Below are 22000 nucleotides of genomic sequence, written 5' to 3' on the forward strand. Positions count from 1 at the left end.
AAACACAGGAGCCTGGGATAATGTGATCTGGCTGACATAATCCCACACCCACAACGCTAAAGCTGACACAATCAACCTGCCAATGTGTACCAGGTATTCTTACCAACACCATGGGGCTAACTTCAGAAGGACTGCAGTGATTTAAGAAAGCAGTTTACCAGCTGCTTCTCAAGAGCAATTATGTGTGGGCATTAGAAAAGGACATTATATTCTTGTGGTAAACTATGTATACCTGTCTGGACACACCCCTCTGCTGACTGCTCCTGTGGCTCCTTCCACAGACCCCTGTATAAAGGCAATTGGGGCATTGCTCCTCCCTCAGTTTTCGAGATGTTGTGCTCCCTTTTCGCTGTTAATAAAAGCCTATCGTTCACTTCCAGTCTCCTAGAGTTATCGATGGTACATCAATTCTGTCACCATATTTCCCTACAAGAGGGCCATTCATCCTTCTAAGTCTAAGTCAGTTCTTAGAGCAAATCCATCAATCCCATTCTCCACTTTATTTCTCTGTAACCCATTCTCTCGTGCATTACCATCAACTTACCATTACACCCCAAGTCCCCACATTAAAAAGGGTGGGTGTACAAAGGACAAGAGGAAGGAGAAATGATGGCAGAGCTGTACAAGCCTAGCCTCGTGGTGGTGTTGTATCGCTGCTTTGGTCTGTAAATGAGTGGACTCGATTAGCACATCTCAGTAGTAGCCACAAACAATTGAGATAAGTTCTTGTGGGTCAATTTATACTCGAATCTCTTCAGAATAATTCCAGGCCAATATACCACTCAGTAAGGTGGAACCTGTTAACTTCTGTCTCACCAATCCTGCTCACTTATTTACACTGGCTTGCATGTGTCCAGGACAAAGAAGTGCACAGAAAAAAATCACTGTGGACACTACCCACCCTGCAAAATGCCTTTTCCCAAAAGATCCCATCTTAGTAGTGTCTTCCCTCAGATAATTAATCTGATCAACCATTCCAGCTAGGTATCCCATTCCTCTCTATCTATTACCCCCATCACTGCACTGTAAACACTTTAAACCACTTTTTAATAATGCTGTTTACATTGTAAATACATGCTAGTACTTATACAATGCACATTTTATTTCATACCAGTGCTTCTAACTATTTTAAATAATTCTTCATTATATACTATTGTTGAATGTTGTTTTTTTGTTGCATGTTGCATGCAGACCAATGCATCACAGCAAAGTCCTGATACATGTAAATATTTATTGTGAATCAGCTTTATGACTATAAGACATAGGAGCAGAATTGGGTCATCTGGCTCATGGAGTCTGTGCCACCATTCCATCATGACTTATTTATTATCCTTCTTAACAACATTCTCCTGCCTTCTCCCCATAAGCTTTGGATGCCCTGACTAATAAAGAACCTATCAACCTCCACTTTAAGTATACCCACTGACTTGGCCTCCATAGTCATCTGTGGCATCAGGTTGATCCTTGATTCTGTCTTCCCACTAATATCTCAATCCTAATGCAGGTTTTTGCCTCCACAGATGTTGCTTGACCCACTGAGTTTTCCAGCAACTAGTTTAATTTCTCCAGATTCTGCAGTCTGTAGTTTCTTGTGTCTCAGTTCTCTCTTACTGCTACAACCAAGGAGTCTCTAGTAGTAGAGGCACCAAGCTTCCCAACATCTAACCACTCTATACAAGGTAAAACCACAGTACTTACGTAGCATTGCGGAGGGTGAGCACCTTCTGAGAATAAACGTGTGGGTTTGTTGCTTCAAAGCAAACAAAATGCTCTGCTGTTATGTCTCTGCATTCTCCCAGGGCAGGCATGCTTTCCCCACCACTGATAGAGATGAAATGTAAAGCAACTTGCTGACCAGTGCCTGTGGTAACAAAAGGAATTAAGCAGAGGAATAAAATGTGCTTGATCCAGCTACACATGATTATGTGTTTCTCATGGCTACACTAATCAAGTTGGAGGTCTCACTGCCTAACACATCTCTTGACATCCAGTGGGTCACATTTGGAGAATGCAGCTCAGGTGATTGTTCCTGAGACTCAGAATGTTTTGAAGGCCCTTCGACATATATTGCATACAGGCCTTCAAAGTGTTTTTGAATGTCCCTGAAGATGACCCTGAAAATGCCTTGGGTAGCATAATAGTTAGCACAATGTTTACAGCAGCTAGCTGTAAGATCTAGGTTCAATTCCCACCACTGTCTGTAAAGAGCATGCATATTCTTCCTGTGACTGTGTGGGTTTCCTCTGGATGGTCTGCTTTCCTCCCACATTCCAAAGACATACAGTTAGGGTTACTGAGTGGTGGGCAAGCAATGCTGGCACCAGAAATATGGTAACATTTGTGTGCTTCCCCGTGCAATTCTCACTGATTTGATTTGAAGCAAAAGACATATTTCAGTCAACACACACAAAATGCTGGTGGAACACAGCAGGCCAGGCACCCCTTCTGGTCTTCTCCTATCATCTCGCATTTCCCCCTCCCCCCCACCACTTGCAAATCTCTTACTATCTGACGAAGGGTCTCGGCCCGATATGTCAACAGTGCTTCTCCCTATAGATGCTGCCTGGCCTGCTGCGTTCCACCAGCATTTTGTGTGTGTGTTGTTGTTTGAATTTCCAGCATCTGCAGATTTCCTTGTGTAGACATATTTCAATGTCTGTTTTAATGTAGATGTGACAAATAACGCTACTCTTTATCCAAGGATCTTTAATCTTTAGATCTTCAAATAGATTTGTAATAAAAATTAAGAAATACGAAAATACACAGAGTCATTTTCCCAGGGTTGGGAAATCATGAACTGGGGGACATAGGTTTAAGATGAGTGGGGAGAAATTTAATTGGAGCCTGAAAGGCAAAAATTTTCATCCATAGAGAGGCTAGTATATGAAATGAGCTACTAGAGGAAGTGGTTGAAGGAGGTCCATTAACAACATTTAAAAAAAACACTTGGATGGGAAAGCTTTAGAGGGCCAAATATGGGCAAATTGAACAGCTCAGATGGAAACTTTGGTTGGCATGGCAAAGAGAAACAATATAAATACTTGCACATATTTTTTCCATCAACTCAGATACCCCATGCAAATAAATGGGATTGTGTAACCTATGCCAGCTATCTGTAAAGTTGAGGGATTGGATATCACAAACCTGCAGCTTGCTCTATCTTCCTGTAGTATCAGACAGATGTAGAAATCAGATACAGGTTGACCCACATACATAGAGTGTATGTGTCAAACATGATGTCTGCCCCCACGTGCTCTATGCCCCTCCATTCCTTGCCCATACATGCACCTATTTAAATGAGTCAAATGTTGCTATTATATCTCCCCGGTACTGCAACCCCATTCATTTCAATGCAGTAACTGAGCTGATGGAAAAGGCATACTCTTCCCTGATGTCACTATCCTCCACGTCCTTCTCCGTCGTCAATAGAAATGCAAAGTAATCAGTACCTGTGTTGCCTGACTGGCTGTGTCACAACCACGGGATTCGGCAGTGCAGCAGATTCGGCAATTGCGCTCGTGAATATGCACGTGTCAGCTTATTATTTCAATGTGATAGTATTTAACTCCATTCATTCTGTCGTAATGTTTGTCAAGACTTGGACACAGCAATGTTTCGCTGTCTGTTTGCATTCGGCTTTGCCTGAGAAAGTGGACTGTTGAGTCAACTGACTCTGAAGACTAGCAGTATTTGTTTTATTCTTAGTTCTTTTCAGCCGCAGTGTAGGCTTTGTTTTCCATTTGAGAGTTTTAGTTAATGACCCTGTTTGACCCAGCATGTATTGCCTTCTTTTTCTTTTAACACTGTTTGCATTAAAGTCTGAACTATCGATCTGCTTCAGTGTCTCTCACTCCGCACTTGGGCCATATTTGAACCAGGCGACAGGCTGAGTTCTTCCAACAAGTTCTAGATGTCAGGGGTTATGAGGTGGGTTAAGCTACCATTACTAGAGAGAAAAACGTTAAGTCTATCCCGAGCCTTATAGGCTCATCAGACCAGTGCTTATGCCAGTTTCCGTGGCGTGAAGCTACTGAGAGTACGAGACTCCCCCTCCCCCATCCGCCCCCGGATAGGACACCAGTCTTTCGCGAGGATTAGAGTGAAGGTTCTTAGGAAACTGAAAGGTCTAAAGGTAGGGAAGTCACCTGGACCAGATGGTGTACACCCCAGAGTTCTGAAAGAGGTGGCTGAAGAGATTGTGGAGGCATTAGTAATGACTTTTCAAGAATCACAAGATTCTAGAATAGTTTTGGAAGACTGAAAAATTGCAAATGTCACTCTACTCTTCAAGAAGGGAGAGAGGCTGAAGAAAGGAAACTATCGGCCAATTAGTCTGATCTCAGTGTTGGGAAGATGTTGGAGTCAATTATTAACAATGAGGTCTCAGTGTACTTGGAAGCACACAGTAAAAGAGGCCACAGTCAGCATGGTTTCCTTAAGGAAAAATCTTGCCTGGCAAACCTGTTGGAATTATTTGAAGAAATAACAAGTGGTATAGACAAAGGAGAATTGGTTGATGAAAAAGGATCTAAAGCTTTCCCAGCGTATATGATGAATAAACTCTTCTCGGGCTTCAAGCCAGGTACAGTTATCGATTATAACCAAAGTTCTGATGATGAATTCTGCCATCTTCATCAGGTATGATGGCTGGGTATGTCTAGTCCAGTGGTATGTATACATCTGTAGTCTGTCTCCCCTGATTGGTTAGTCCTTATCCAATCAGGTTTCTGCTCTCCCACCTTGTTTACAATCGAATTCCAGTTCTTACTTAGAGTGAGAACTTCATATAACCATATAACAATTACAGCATGGAAACAGACCATCGCGGCCCTTCTAGTCTTCGTCCTTGTTAAACTTCTTTTCCTCTAGATTAATTTCAATGGCTTGCTTTAACAGGAGGTCTCAAAAGCCATTGGCACAGCACAGTAGTTTTGTGCCATCACAAAGTCTCCAGCCTCCCCAATGGCCACATCTGCACCAGGTGCAGGAAGATGCAGGTCCTTAGAGACTGTGTTAGGGAACTGGAGCTGTAGTTTGATGACCTTCGGTTTGTTAGGGAAAGTGAGGCGGTGATGGACAGGAGCTACAGGGAGGTAATCACCCCAAGGCTACAGGAGACAGATAAATGAGTGACAGTCAAGAGAGGGAAGGGAAAACATCAGATTCTAGAGACCACCCCTGTGGCCGGCCCCCTCAACAATAAGTACTCCATTTTGAGTACTTGAGTTGAAGGGGACTACCTACCTGGGGGAAGCAACAGCAGCCATGCCTCTGGCACTGGGTCTAGCCCTGTGGCTCAGAAGGCATGGAACTGAAGAGAATTGCAGTACTAATAGGGGACTCTATTGTCGGGGGGGGGGGGGGGGGGACAGATAGGTGATTCTGTAGATGCAAAAAAAAAAAAGATGGTAGTTTGCCTTCTAGGTGTCAAGTTCTGCGACGTTTCTGAACACGTACACAATATCCTGAAAAGGAAGGGTGAGCAGCCAGAAGTTGTAGTACATTGGTACCAATGACATCAGTAGAAAAAAAAAGGTTCTGAACACAGAATACAGGGAGTTAGGAAGGAAGTTAAGAAGCAGGTCCTCATGGGTAGTAGTCTTGGGATTGCTGCCAATGCCACGCAACAGTGAGGATAGGAATAGAATGAGGTGAAAGATAAATGCTTGGCTGAAGAATTGGAGCAGGGGGCAGGGATTCAGATTTCAGAATAATTGGGACATCTTCTGTGGTGGGTGTGAACTGTATAAAAGCGACAGTTACACTTGAATCCAAGGGGGACCAATATCCTTGTGGGCAGGTTTGCTGGAGCTGTCGAGAGGGATATAAACTAATATGGCGGGGGGGGGGGGGGGGGGGGAATGGCACCAGTATGAAGGAGCTGAGGATGAGCCAACAGCTTTACAAGTAGATGACGAATGTAACATCAATATAAGGAAGGATAAGACAATGACTGAGTACAAATGCAGACAGGGCAAAGAGCTAAATTGTATCACAGAGGCAAAATTCAAAAGGGTGAATAATGAAGGACTGAAGGTGCTGTATTTAAATGCACGTAGTATTCGGAATAAGGTGGATGAACTCATGGTGCAATTAGAGATTGGTTGGTATGACGCTGTAGACATCACTGAGTCGTGGCTGGAAGAGTGTCATAGTTGGGAATTTAGTATTAAAAGACATACTCTGTTATCAAAAGGGCAGGCAGAAAGGCATAGACGGTGGTATGGTTATGTTAGTAAGAGGTCTTTAGAAGGAGGTGACATAGGGTCAGAGAAAGTTGTATCTTTGTGGGTCAAGTTAAAAAACTGCAAGGGTAAAAAAACCATTATGGGAATCATATATAGGCCTCCAAATAGTAGCCAAGATGTGAGGTTGAGATTGCAAAGGGAACTGGAAAGGGCATGTAATTAGGGTAATGTCACAATTGTAATGGAGGACTTCAATATGCAATGGGATTGGGAAAATCAAATTGGTGTCAGATCACGAGAGAGGGAATTTTTTTGAATGCCTACAAGATGGCTTTTTAGAGCAGTTTGTGCTTGAGCCTACTCGGGGAAAGGCATTCTTAGATTAAGCTCCCTAACAACGCCCAATGTAAAGGAACCCTTAGGAGGCAGTGATCATCATCATACACAAAATACTCTGCAGATGCTGGGGTCAAAGCAACTTGCACAACACACTGGAGGAACTCAGCAGGTCGGGCAGCATCCGTGGAAATGAACAGTCAACATTTCCGGCTGAGACCCTTCGTCAGGACTGAAGAGGGAGGGGGTAGGGGCCCTATAAAGTAAGTGGGGGGAGGGTGGGAAGGAGAAGGCTGGTAGGTGCCAGGTGAAAAACCAATCAGAGGAAAGATCAAGGGGTGGGGGGAGGGGAAGCAGGGAGGGAATAGGCAGGAAAGATGAAGGAGTAATGTAAGGGGAAAGCACTATGGGCAGTAGAGGAGGCCGTGTATGGACATATTCAAATGGGAATGTGAAGCAGAGATGAAGTGGGTGGCAACCGGGAGATCCTGTCTGTTGTGGCAACAGAGTGGAGGTGCTCGACAAAGTGGTCCCCCAATCTGCGTTGGATCTCACCGATGCAGAGGAGGCCGCACCAGGAGCACCGGATGCAATAGATGACCCCAACAGACTCACAAGTGTTGCCTCACCTGGAAGGACTGTTTGGAGCCCTGAATGGTGGTAAGAGAGGAGGTGTAGGGACAGGTGTAGCACCTACGCTTGCAGGGATAAGTGCCAGGTGGGAGATCAGTGGGGTGGGACATGTGGACCAGGGAATCACGGCGGGAACGATCCCTGCGGAAAGCGGAGAGGAGTAGAGAGGGAAAGATGCGCTTAGTGGTGGGGTCCTGTTGAAGGTGGCAGAAGTTGCGGAAGATAACGTGCTGGATCCAGAGGCTGGTGGGGTGGTAGGTGAGGACAAGTGGAACTCTTGTCCCCTTCATATGATTGAATTCATACTGCAATTTGAAAGGGAGAAGCATGTCAAATGTATCAGTATCACAATGGAATAAAGGGAATTACAGAGGCATGAGAGAGGAGCTTGCCCAGGTGGATTGGAGGAGAATACTGGCAGGGAAGATGGCAGAACAGAGGTGGCTGAATTTTCTGGGAATGGTTTACAAGGTGCAGTATAGATATGTCCCACAGAAGAAATTGTTCTCAAATGGCAGGGGTAGCTCAAATGGCAACCGTGGCTGACAAGGGAAGTTAAGGACTGCATAAAAGCCAAGGAAAGGGCATATAATATAGCAAAAGTGAGTAGGAAGTTGGGAAGTTTTTAAGGTCCAGCAAAAGGCAACCGAAAAAAGCTATAAGAAGGGAATAAATGAAATATGAGGGCAAGCTAGCCAATAATATGAAGCAGGATACTAAAAGTTATATAAAGATTAAAAGGGAGGTGAGAGTTGATTTTGGACCACTGGAAAATGATTCTGGTGATGGTAGTAATAGGGGACAAAGAAATGGTGGGTGAATTTAATAAGTACTTCGCATCAGTCCTCTGAATGAGGTTGCTGAAGAGGTATCAGATGCATTGGTCATGATCTTCCAAGAATCATTTGATTCTTAGCATGGTCTTGGAGGACTGGAAAATTGCAAGTATCACTATTATTTAAGAAGGGAGGAAGGCAAAAGAAAGGAAATTCTAGGCCAGTTAGCCTAGCCTCAGTAGTTGGGAAAGGGTTGGCGTCTGTTATCAAGGATGAAGTTTCAGGGTACTTGGAGACTAATGATAAAATAAGTCAAAGTCAGCATGGTTTCAGTAAAGAGAAATCTTGCCTGACAAATCGGTTAGAGTTCTTCGAGGAAGTAACGAGCAGGGTGAACAAAGGAGAGGCAATGGATATCATTTACTTGGATTTTTAGAAGGCATTTGATAAAAGTGCCACACGAGGCTGCTTAACAAGATAAAATCCTATGGCATTACAAGAAATATATTAGCATGGATAGAGGAATGGCCGACAGGCAGGAGTCAGTGATTGGGAATAAAAGGGGCCTTTTCTGGTTGACTGCCAGTCACTAGTGATGTCCCTCAGGGGTCAGTATTGAGACGGCTGCTGTTCACATTGTTTGTCAGTGATTTGGATAATGGAATTGATGGCTTTGTGGCAAAGTTTGCGGATGATACGAAGATAGGTGGAGGGGTAGGTAGTGCTGAGGAAGCAATGCAATTGTAGCAGGCTTTAGACAAATTGGAAGAATGGGCAAAGAAGTGTCAGATGGAATACAGTGTTGGGAAATATATGATAATGCATTTTGGTAAAAGAACAGTAGAGCAAACTATTTTCTAAATGAGAGGAAGGTTCAAACATCAGAGGTGCAGAGGGACTTAGTCCTCGTGTAAGACTCCCAGAAGGTTAATTTACAGGTTGAGTCTGTGGTGAAGAAGGCAAATGCAATGTTGGCATTTATTTCAAGGGGAATAGAATATAAAAGCAAGGAGATAATGCTGAGCCTTTGTAAGACACTAGTCAGGCCGCACTTGGAGTATTGTCAACTGTTTTAGGCCCCATATCTCAGAAAGGATGTGTTGTCCTTGGAGAGTCAAGAGAAGGCTCTTGGGGATGATTCCTGGAATGAAGGGGTTAACATATGAAAAGCATTTGGCAGCTTTGGACCTGTACTCACTGGAATTTAGAAGAACACCGGGGTAATCTCACTGACCTACTAAATGTTGAGAGGACTAGATAAAGCAGATGTGGAGAATACGTTTCCTATGGTGGGGGTGTCGAGAACTAGAGGGCACAGCCTTAAAACTGAGGGGTAACCCTTTAGAACAGAAGTAAGAAGGAATTTTTTTTTTTAGCCAGAGACTAGTGATTCTGTGGAAGGGTCTGCTACAGACTGCTGTGTAGGCCAAGACCATGGGTATATTTAAAGCAAAAATAGATATTCCTAATTGGTCAGGGCATCAAAGGATAAGGCAAGAAGGCAGATATATGGGGTGGGATTGGGATCAGCCATGATGGAAAGGCAGAGCAAACTCGATGGGCTGAATGGCCTAACTCTGCTCCTCTGTCTTAAGCGGGTCAATAATTTCCTGGGGAATAGGTCCAGGTCATGATTCCGAGATACATGATTCCCTGTGGAGCAGCGTATATCCACCAGCAGGACGCAAAGTAGAAACCCATTTCAAGGAGCAGAGGTGTATCCATTGGGGTTACCCAGAGAAATTGGCAGTAGCAGAACACTGCACCCACAATGCCATAGGATTAACTTTGACGGCACAAAACTACTGTGCCGCACCAATTGCTTTTGGACCACCTGTTAAAGGAAGCCTTTGAAATTAAACTAGAGCAAAAAATTTTTTTAAACAAAGATGAAGATCTTGCATTAAGAACTGGAATTCAATTGTAAATAAGGTGGGAAAGTGAAAACCTGACTGGATAAGGACTAACCAATCAAGAGGAACAGACTATGGTGTTATAAATACCACTGGACTAGATTTACCCAGCCATCATCCCTGATGAAGCAGGCAGAGTTTGTCATCGAAATGTTGGTTATAATTGATATTTCTCATTGGTTGATGTGCATTTGGATTTTCAGAAGGCCTTTGACAATGAGCCCATGGTATTACAGAAACGATTCCAGCATGGATAAAGCAGTGGCTGATTGGCAGGACATTGTGAGCAAAGGGAGCCTTTCCTGGCTGTCTGCCAGTGACTAGTGGCATTCCACAGGGGTCTGTGTTGGGACAGATTTCTTTTAAGATATAGGTCAATGATTTGGATGACAAAATCAGTGGCTTTGTTGCAAAGTTTGCAGACAATATGATGATAGGTGGAGGAGCAGTTAGTTTTGAGGAAGTAGAGAAGCTACTTAAGGACTTAGACAGATTAGGAGGATGGGCAAAGAAGTGGCAGGTGGAATCCGCGTTGGGAAGTGTATGATCATGCACTTTGGTAGAAGAAATGAAAGGGTTGACTATTTTCAAAATGGAGAAAAAATACAAATAACTGAGACACAAAGGGATTGAGGAGTTCTTGTGCAGAATTCCTTAAAGGTTAATTTGCAAATTGAGTCTGTGGTGAGGAAGGCAAATGCAATGTTAGTGTTCATTTCAAGAGGACTAGAATATAAAAGCAAGGATGTAATGTTAATACTTTAAGCACTGGTGAGGCCTCATTTCAAGTATAGCAAGCAGTTTTTGGCCTCTTATCTTAGAAAGGATGTGCTGAAACTGGAGAGGTTTCAAAGGAAGTTCACAAAAATGATTCCAGGGTTGAATGGCTTGTCATATGAAGAGCGTTTGATGGCTCTGGGCCTTTAGCTTCTGGAATTCAGAAGAATGAGGTGTGACCTTATTAAAACCTATCAAATGGTGAAAGTCCTTGATAGCGTGCATGTGGAGAAGATGCTTCCTATGGTGGGAGAGTTTAAGACCAGAGAGCACAGCTTCAGAATAGAGGGGTATCCATTTAGAACAGAGATTAGGAGCAATTTCTTTAGCCAGAGAGTGGTGAATCTGTGGAATTATTTGCCATAGGCAGCTGTGGAAGCCATGTCTTTATATATATTTAAGGAAGAGGTTGATAGATTCATGGCTGGTTAGGGCATGAAGGGATACGGAGAGAAGACACAAGGTTGGGTCTGAAAGGAAAATTAGATCAGCCATGATGAAATGGTGGAGCAGAGTCGATGGGCCAAATGCTCTAATTCTGCTCCTATATATGATGGTCAAGGCGAGAAACAAACAAAATATTTAAAATAAATGAAAAAGATGGTTTCATGATTTATCCAGATGTCAATCAAAGGAACATTGTACACAGGTGCCATCTTGATGTCCCATTCCCTTCTCTATCTCACAGAAGGGTATTAAATCATACAAGGATATGGTTCCACAGATAAATTCTAAGCATTTACTAATTTCTGCACAGATAAAACTAACCAACATTTTCTATTAATTGTCTACAACCTAACCCATTCTCCAGTAAATGTTGCACAATCTAACATATCCCTTGGTGGACTTAATACAGATGATTCCATTCTAGCATTCACTTCTTACAATCTAATACATTCTACAATAAAATCTTCTCCTGCACAAAACATGTACAGTATAATCTATCCCTCATTTTAATAGATTGTATGGAAACTTTTTTTATTCATTTTCAGGAATTAAAGTTAGTATACACAGTATATTGCCATTGATGGCAACTCACCTTCTAGAGATACCATACTGTTAACTAACTCTCACAACAAACCTAATAGATCAGAGATTAAAAATTAAAATTAAAGATAAGCTTTATTTGTCATATGTACAGAAAAATGCGTCATTTTAGTCAATGACCAACATAGTCTGAGGATGTGCTGGGGGCAGTCTGCAAGTGGCACCCACATCACACTCACTAACTCTAACCTGTACGTTTTTAGAACATTGGAGGAAACTGGAACACCCTGAAACGCACCTGGTCAGGGGAGAAAGTACAAACTCCTTGCGGCAGGAATTTAATGCCAATCGCTGGTGCTGTAAAATGTTAAGCTGGCCACTACAATACCACGCTGCCATCGTATGTATCGTGCAAAACTGAGGCGATGCTAAATGGCCCTAATAAAATTAAATGGCAATGCAGCCACTTCAAAAAAAGCATTACTTATTCAGCAGTAAAATGTTACTGATCACCAATTCAGAGATGTCTTCCTTTGGTTACCTGTTAGTACAAAGTCTTTCACTTGGCAGTTGTCACAAACCATGGTAACAGTTTGGAAGAAAGCTTCTGCAGTAGTTGGAAGGAAAGCAATCTACAAATATAAAAAAAATGTAGATAAATCATCATTTCCAAACATCCAGAAATTTAAGCATCTGTCCTTCACACAAACACCCAGAACTTTAAAAATGTATTCAGACATACTTAACACCATGTCCTTTGGCGCAATGTCAGAACAGGTGATTAAAGCTTGGTCAATGAAGTAGCAATTTTGTGAAGGAGATCATTCCAGAGTTTGGAGCTTAAAGGACTAAAAGGCTTAAAGTACTGATAGTCGTCCATTCAATGATGAAAATTAGGGATGGGTTAGTCATAGACATAGAGAACTATAGCACTAGATTTGGCCCAAATAATCTGTGCCAACCTGTTATTCTGCCTAGTTCCATCTACCCACACCTGTATCACAACCATCCAAACTACTCCCATCCAACCCACATCTGCCACTTCTCTTTCAACACTTCCACTACCCTCTGAACGAATAAGTTCTCCCTCAGGTTCCCTTTAAATCTTTCATCCTAAACCTGTGACCTCTAGTTCTAGCCTCAGCCAAGCTGAGGGAGAAAGCCTGCTTGCATTCAATTCATCCTCACTATTTTGTCTGTCTCTTTCGAATTTCCCCTCATTCTCCTACGCTCCAGGGAATAAAGTCCTAACCTATTCGACCTTTTCCTATAATTCAGGCCCTCGTCCCCACAGCATGCTTGTAAAATTTCTCTGCATTCTTTCAACCTTATTGGTATTTTTCATGTAGGTAGGTGACCAGAATTGCACACTAAACTCCAAATTCAGCCTCACCAATGTCTTGTACAACAAAAATGAGTTTGGAGATTATAGAGTTGGAACTGGATGGCACAAATTCATGGACAAATTCAAATAAGTCAGTTCGAATGAAAGGCCTTGGCGGAAAATATCAACTGTGGAATTTCCTCATTCATGCTGCCTGACCTGCTGAGTTCCTCCAACACTTTGAGTGGGTTGCTTATATTAATTAGTGACAGATAAGAATGACTGTGAGTTGATAAGTAATTATAGAGTGCTAAAGCACAGAAGCAGACCTTCTGGCACATGTAGTCCAGGCTAATTAGTTTTCCTGCTTACCCTCACTGACCCCTCTGCACTCCCTCCCATCCATATACTTACCCAAAGTTCTCTTAAATTTGTCATTGAACCTGCATCCACCACTTCTCACCGGCAGCTTAGTCCACACTCACACCGCCTTCTTAGTGAAGAAGTTAGTTTGCTGACAACACAAAGATTGGTGGAGTTGTAGACAGCAAGGATGGTTACCCAAGAAGTCAGCTTGAAAATTGGGCAGAACAGTGGCAAATAGAATTTAGTCCAGACAAGTGTGATGTAATGCAATTTGAGTCATCTAATTCTGGCAAGACATATATGAAATAGGAACTTTAGAGGTGTCAGTGTATAAAGAGACCATGGGATACAGGTTCATAACTCCCCGAAAGTGGCCACACAGGTAGATAGGATAGAGAAGAAGGTACTTAGCTTGCATGCCTTCATAAGCAGAGGTATTGAGTACAAGCATTGGGACATCATGTTGCAACTGTGCATGACATTGATTAAGCTACATTTGAAATACTTGCATAGTTCTGGATACCACATATTAAAAAGGATGTGGTAGCACTAGCAAGAGTGCAGAAGAGATTCACTAGGAGACTGTTTGAATGATACTACCCCTCAATCATCAGACTCTTGAACCAAAGGGGTTAACTTTACTCAGCTTCACTTGACCCATCATTGAACTGTTCCCACAACTAATGGACTCACTTTCAAGGACTCGTCATCTCATGCTCTCAATAGTTACTGCTCATTTATTATTTATTTATTTTTATTATTTGTTTTTATTTATTTATTTACTTGCATTGTTTTTTTGTCTTCTACACTCTATTTGAGCACCCAAATTGGTCAGTCTTTCTTTGATTCTGTTATAGTTATTATTCTATAGATTCATTAAGTATGCTCACAAGAAAATGAATCTCAGGGTTGTATATGGTGACGTACATAAACTTTGATAATAAATCTACTTTGAACCTTTGAGCCTTTAAATGACTTTGTTACAAGCAGTGATTGGATAGGCTCCCACTGAAGGGCGGGAGGCTGACAGGTGACCTTACAGAGGTTTATAAAATTATGAGGAGTACAATGAGGGTAGTCACAGTCTTTTCCTGGGGTAATTGAATCTAAAACTAGAGGTCATAAGTTTAATGTGAGAGGGGAGTACTTAAAGGAGATCTCAGGGGCAAGTTATTCATACAGAAGGTAGTGGGTGTATAAAACAAGCTGACTGAGGGAGTGGTAGATGCAGATCAAATCATAGTGTTTAAAATATTTGTTTAGTACATGGATAATAAGACTGTAGCTAGAACATGAGAGAGGAAGTATTTAAAGGTGATCTGAGGGACAAGTTGTTCATACAGAGGGTATTAAGTTAATGGAACAAGCTGACAGAGGAAGTGGTCGAGGCAAATGTTTAAAAAGTAATTTATCGAGATACACGGATAAGAAAGGAATAGAGGGATATTAGCCAAATTCTGAAAAAATGGGATTAGCCTAGGTATCTCTATCAACATGAGTATGGATGAAGAGCTTGTTTCTATGCTGTAGGCCACTTTGAACATTCATTTTCCCACCACTGATACATAGTGGCTGAAATATGTGTGTCACCTGTAAAATTCTCAATTGTTATTCATGCAGTCTGCTCCAACGGAATCTTGCAATATATGCCTCCAAGAAGGTCAAGGGATAGCTTTCAGTAGAAGGTAACACCAAAACCATTCTGACTTGGAAATACATCTCCATTCTTCACTATCACTACATTGTCTTCTGATCCTTCAACTCCTTATGTTTCCATTTATTCACTTTGAGTAAACATTCTTTCCCAGAGGAACAGTGCTTCATTTAGCTGTACACATGTGTATGGTTGAATGACAGTAAATGTGAATTTGCCAAAAGAGTCAAGGATACTGTAGAACACTCAAATTCCCCCTCCCCCCCCCCCAAAGAAGCAAATAAATGGCAAAATAATGCATTGAAGGACTATAAGGCAATGTGTGTTAGTAAGCTCGGGGTGATGGGCCATCAGGATCTGGTGTGTGGTGTTTTGGTCAGACTTATGTTACCAGGGGGTGAAAGCTCTGAGATGATGGATGTACCATTAGAAAAACTGACCACTGCTTTGTAATATAACCTTCAAGAGGCGGTGCCTCAAGAAGACACCGTCCATCATTAAGGACTCCAGCATGAGTTTGAGGCCTGGAGTTTGGGCCAGGGGGTCCAGACCAAAGGTTGCAGCATGAAGGTCAATAGGAAGTCCAAAGTCAAGGCCTGATGGCCAAAGCCCTAGGTTCGAGTCCAGTGGGGTTGTTGGACTGCAAGTCTGCGAGCCAAATGGAGGCTGGAGGGCCAGAGGATGGAAGACTGTCTGTGAGTTTGTGACTGGGTGGATGGATGAGAGAATGGAAAGGGGCTTCATTGGTGGGAGGAGCTAGAAAAGATGGCACCAGAGGTTTCTGTAGGCCCAGGTAACCTCTACCAGTTGGGGAAGAGGTGGGGTCCTGTTGGAGTCCATGATCAACAACCACAATTCAAACTACAGATCTTTGTGACCAGTGGGTTCTCAGACTGGCTGTGCTGCCCAGCATTTCAGTGTCTCCAGGTGTGGCCTGGAAGACCTGTGCCTTTGGGGAGCAGCCCTGTAGATGACAGTTCCTCGCCAATGTCACTGACTGAAGCATTGTGGGAGACAGCAGGCAGTGTGTACTGCCGTTGGAAGAAGTCCCTGCACTTGAGCAGTTCTCTCCGTCTCACTCCCTCTCCCTCGTGAGAGCCTGTCAGCCCTCGAGTCAGGGAGCTCGGAGAAGTGATACAGAAGATGGTAACGTTGGAACAGAGAGCTGCTCATATCCCACTCCATTGTTGTAGGAGTGATTTCTCTCTCCCTCACTAGTAAGAGAGAGCCTGTCTGAGATAACAAAGTGTTGAGTTATAGATTGTAATTTTTGAAGACTCTAGGTCAAGATCTCTTCGGGGGCTTTTGCTATTGCTTGCATGTTGTGGGGGGAATGGGTGGGGTCAGTACAAGTGGGGGAAAGGGAAGTGCTAGGGTTGGTTTCTGCTGCTGCTTGTACAATGGGAGAGGAGGGGCTTTGGGGGTCTGATGTTTTTGTCATTCTTTGGGTCATTTGTTTTGTGAATATCTGCAAAGAGTAAGAAATTCAGAATGTATATATTCTCTGATAGTAAATTGAACCATTTGGTTTGCTGTTATTGTTTTGTTGCTGTAGTTCTGCTGAACACTATGGGCAATCTATGTGGGCATTGGAATGTATGGCAACACTTGCAGGCTGTCCCAACACATCCTTAGGTTGTGTTGGTTGTTAAAACAAAAGGCGTATTTCACTGTATGTTTCAATGTACATGTGATGAATAAATGAATCTGAATCTGCCAACCATAACCTGCTGACTTCTCATATCTCCAATTGGAAGCAGAAATCTGAAGGTCCAACTCAATGATTCAGAAACAGCTTCTTCCCCTCTGCCATCATATTCCTGAAGAGTCCATGAACATCACATCTTCATTCCTTTCCATTTGGCACTATTTACTTGTTTTATTATTTATAGTCACTTTATGTCTGTCACAAAACAGCAAATTTCACATCATACTAGACAGAGATAATAAATCTGATTCAGATAACATATCTGGCTTGTCCCATTGTGACCTTGCTCTTCCTACTACCAACATATTGCAGCTACCCCTTTATTGACATTTCACTGCTCCTTCCAAGTTCCGATTCAATTGTCATTCAACCACACACAAATACCCATGAATACAGCCAAACAAAACAGCTTTACTCTGGGGCAAGGTGCAAAACACAGTACCAACATTCATACACTGTGGTGAACTACATATACCTGTCTGGACTGCTCCTGTGGCTCCTCCCACAGACCCCTGTATAAAGGCAATTGAGGCCTGATGCCCGGCCTCATTCTCCAGGATGTAGTGTTGTTCATTCTTCCAGTCAATAAAAGCCGATACCTCGCTTCTTACGTCTCAGAGTGAGTTATTGATGGTGCATCATACACAGCACAAGACACAGATAAGATAACAAGCACAAAGAGTTCCCAAACCCTTTCATATTTGAACAAAACACTTCCCATATGAATTAGCTTCGCGACACGGAGCCATGTTCACTCACTAACCTCCAGCATCAGAGCCTGGCCTGGCTGCAGCTCAAACACAGCTGGTCTGATTGCAAAAGGAGCGATGTCCAGGAAACCAGCTACTGCCACACTCTGCAGGTCAAAAAGACACAGATTGATCAGATCCTGTGTAGATTCAGAGCTGTACTTGGAACAAGAACACCAAACCTCTTAAACATACCCACCATCCAACACAATCTTGGCTGATTTATGATGGCCTCAACTGATTTTTCCAGTTCCCCATAGCCCTTAATTCCCCAATCTTTCAATCTCAATTGTAAATCACACTTTATTAGTTACACCTGCTCACTAATGCAAAAATCTAATCAGCCAATCAAGTGGCAGCCACTCATTGCTTAAAAGCATGAAGTCATAGCCAAGTGGTTCAGTTGTTGTTCAGACCAAATATCAGAATGAGGAAAGAAATATGAGCCAAATGACTTTGACTGTGGAATGATTGTTGGTGCCAGATGAGGTGGTTTGAGTATCTCAGAATCTGCTGACCTCCTGGGATCTTCATGCACAACTGTTTCTAGTGTTCATAGAGAATGGGGCAAGAAAGAAGAAAAAAATCCAGTGAGTGGTAGATCTTTAGATGAAAATGTCACATTAATTAGAGAAGTCAGAAGAGAATGCCAGACTGATTCAAGCTAACAGGAAGGTAATGGTAAGTTAAATAATCACACATTGCAACAGTAATGTGCAGAAGAGTATTTCTGAATGCACAAATAATCAAACTTTAAAGTGGATGGGCTACAGAGAAGGTGATGAACATGTACTCAGTGGCCACAATGTACCTAATAGTCTCTTCATCACCATCCTTGGGAGCAGGACTTCCAGAGATTCACCACCCTCTGAGAGAAGAAACACTATGCATGTCAGTTTTAAATGATCAGGCCCTTAATTTTGTAGTAGTAATACCTTATCCATGAGTATCCCACTAATGGAAACAGCTTAACATCCACTTTATCAAACCCCTTTAGAATTGTATATGTTTGATATTCCCTTTGTGTGTTTATATAAAAAAAAACCTGCTTCTGACATCCTCCTTATACTTTTACCCAATCACCTTAAAATTATGGCCCTTTGTATTAGCCATTTCCACTTGAGAAAAGTCTTTGGCTGTCCACTTGATCTTTGCCTCTCATGATCTTGTACACTCTTTTCCTCTCACCCTCCTCTTATCCTCCTTTGCTTCAAAGAGAAAAGCCCCAGCTTGCTCTACCTATCCTCAGGCAGCACCCTGATAAATCTCCCCTAGGGCCTTTCTAATGCTTCCACATCTTTCCTATAATTAGGCAACCAGAACTGAACACAATACTCCAAGCATGATTTAAATGTCTTTATAGAGCTGCAACATTAACTCATGGCTCTTGAACCCAATCCCCTGACTAACAAAGGCCTACACACCATACAGCGGAGTACATTCAGCCAGACTCATTCCACTGAGCATCATAGGAAGTCATTCCTACCTGTGGCCATCAAACTTTACAACTCCTCCCTCAGCGTGTCAGACACCCTGAGTCAATGGGCTGGTCCTGGACTTTATTTCCACTTGGCATGATTAACTTATTATTATTTAATTATTTATGGTTTTATATTGCTATATTTCTTCACTATTGCGGCTGTAATGAAACCCAATTTCCCTCGGGATCAATAAAGTATGTCTGTCTGTCTGATCTTAACCACCCTATCAACATGAAATACGATATACAGGTCTGGTCTTCTTACTCAAGACACACCCATGCAATATAGGGATTGTGTACTGTAGGTTCAAACAAAACTTTTGGTTTAATGAATAGTTATCTTTCCTGTATGGAGCTGAATCAGGAACCACCTACAGTAAGCACCTGAAAGTCCTAGAACCACACCAGCAACGATCCTGATCAAAGATTTTGAGATCAGTTGGAAGGGTAGACACACTAACACCAGCATACTGGAGGAGAACAACATGAACAGCACCACGACCACCACAATAAAGCAAAACCAATTCCGATGGATAGGTCACAAACAAGAGAAGATATGCAGACAGTGGAAATCTGAGCAACACACACAAAATTTTGAAGGAACTCAGCAGGTCTGGCAGGATCTATAGAAAAAAGTACAGTCGACATTTCGGGCCGAAACCCTTCCTTTTTAGGCAAAGTAGATGAAATCGACGAGTTCTGCATGGGTGCAGGAAGCACCAATACAGTCATTGATGTAGCATAGGAAAAGTGCAGGATGGTCACCAGTGTAAGCTTGCAACGTGTACTATTCCATATAGCTGACAAACAGACAGGCATAGCTGGGATCCATAATAGTGACACAAGCAAGAAAAAATCTGCAGATTCTGGAAATCTGAGCAACACCCACAAAATGCTGGAGGAACTCAGCAGGCCAGGCAGCATCTATGGAAAAAAGCACAGTCAACGTTCTCGGCCGAAACCCTTCAAGGAACACCTCACACACTCTTGATCTTTTCAAGGATTTCAAGTTCTCTGGCCCCCCTCATTTTACTTTTACTATGCACATCCAGTCCTTATACACCTCCATCCCCCACCAGGAAGGCTTCAAAGCTCTCCATTTCTTTCTGGACACCAGACCCAACCAGTTCCCCTCCACCACCACCCTCCTCTGCCTAGTAGAATTTGTCCTCACTCTAAATAATTTCTCCTTTGGGTCCTCCCACTTCTGTCAAACAAAAGGGGTAGCCATGGGCATTTACATGGGTCTCAGCCATGCTTGCCTATTGTCTATGTTGCAAGCCTACACTGATGACTGTCCCGCACTTTTCCTACTCTATATCATCAACTGCATTGGTGCTGCTCCCTGTACCCGTGCTGAACTTGTTGATTTCATCCACTTTGCCTAAAGGAAGGGTTTTGGCCCAAAACGTCAACTGTACTGTTTTCCATAGATGCAGCCTGGCCTGCTGAGTTCCTCCAGCATTTTGTGTGTGTTGCTCTGATGAATAGGTAATGTTATTCAGATGCCTAACTCATATCTCGCCAGATCCTTTACTTCCTGTTTAAGGAAGGTCATCAAGCCCCTGTTAGCAAAGGTAATGCTTCAAAGATAACATCAAAATCAGCCTGATGAAATTCAACATTACTTCAAAAAACTGAGAAGGCATTGCACTCGATTGATACATCTGAAATCCGTTCAAGAGGGAATGAACTCCGCTGTGTCGCAGAGAACAAGCAGCAGTTGTGAAAGGAGAGGCTGAACAACCAAAAGACACAAGCAATAACCATAGCCACCACTTACTCTTGCACCAGAATATGTGGATCCTGGATCAGCCACTCCACGCATCAATAGCCAACCCTTTGGGAGAACATAATACTTGACTTGAGTGATCATGTTACCACTGCTACTAGGGAATGTAACTAAGGTCTATCACTTGTGAAAGAAACTTATTAAAAATTTCCCCTCATCTAGCTTTGTTCACTCAGATATTGGAGAATCCTTACCCTGAAGTTTGTTGTTGGCCACATTCTCTTGGGCATTATACAGAAATAGCCAGAGCTGTACCCTTCATTTTTGCACAGGAATTCTGTGAACTTCACTCCTCCCACCAAGCAGTATCCACAGTCTAAAGTACCAGGTACTGGACATGAAAGAGGACAAACAGAAAATTACTCTTCATAATATTACCAAATTTCAAAAGGCATGATTGCACTTTAATTCTTATAGCATCTGGTGTTTATTTAGAGCTTTTTTATCCATGAGTTCTCTTTGAATTCAAAGATCAAAGCAAATTTATTATCAAAGTGTGTATATGTCAATGTATACTAACTTGAGATTAGTTTTCTTGCGGGTACTTACAGGAATATAAAGAAATAAAATAAAATTTAGGAAACAACTGTATACAAATACCAGAAACATCCAATGTGCAAAAGAAGACAAATAGTGCAAACAAAAAAATAAATAATAGTGAGAACATGAGTTGTGGAGTCCTTGAAAATGAGTCTGTAGTTTGTGGAATCAGTTCTGTTTTGGGGTGAGTGAAATTATCCATGTGGGATGGGGACCCTGATGGTTGAAGTTGTTCCTGAACCTGGTGATGAGGAATCTAAGGTCCCTGTACCTCCTGCCCAATGGTAGTAGTGAGAAGAGAGAATGGCCTGGATGGTGGGGAACCTTTATGATAGTATTTATACTAGTTCCCCATTTCCCACAAACTTGCTACCTTTGAGTCCACAAGGTCAGAGTCAGAACTGAGTCTGCAGCCAGAGAACACAATGTTTGTGCTGGCCTTGATGTAAGTTAAATTAAAACTAACTCTCCATGTTCAAGTGTCTGTCTCTATGCCTCTCTACTACCACTTTTGTATCTCCTTCCACTACCAGCTCTAATAGCCTGTTCTAGGCAACTGCTATTCTGTGTAAAAGACTTACACCACACACCTCCTTTCAACTTTCCCCCTTATTTATGTATTATTATTATTTTTTTTCTCTTCTATATCATGTATTGCATTGAACTGCTGCTGCTAAGTTAACAAATTTCACATCACATGCCAGTGATAATAAACCTGATTTTGATTCTGATTCTGACCTTAAAGTGATGCATTTACTTAGTGATATAGCGTGGAAC

General features: G+C 42.4%; 1 protein-coding gene across 1 annotated transcript in view; it reads right to left on the reverse strand.

The window, feature by feature from the left end:
• dlec1 (DLEC1 cilia and flagella associated protein) overlaps positions 1–22000 on the reverse strand; it is a 212563-nt gene that overhangs the window by 123075 nt on the left and 67488 nt on the right. Inside the window, exons 13-16 of the mRNA XM_073055048.1 lie at positions 20878–21014; positions 17426–17518; positions 12152–12242; positions 1699–1861 (exon numbers count right to left, since the gene is read on the reverse strand). Of these exons, the coding sequence (XP_072911149.1) occupies positions 1699–1861; positions 12152–12242; positions 17426–17518; positions 20878–21014 (484 nt within the window). The remainder of the gene's footprint in view (positions 1–1698; positions 1862–12151; positions 12243–17425; positions 17519–20877; positions 21015–22000) is intronic.

The sequence above is a fragment of the Hemitrygon akajei genome, chromosome 8 (genome assembly GCF_048418815.1).
Source record: "Hemitrygon akajei chromosome 8, sHemAka1.3, whole genome shotgun sequence".
NCBI classification, from domain to species: domain Eukaryota; kingdom Metazoa; phylum Chordata; class Chondrichthyes; order Myliobatiformes; family Dasyatidae; genus Hemitrygon; species Hemitrygon akajei.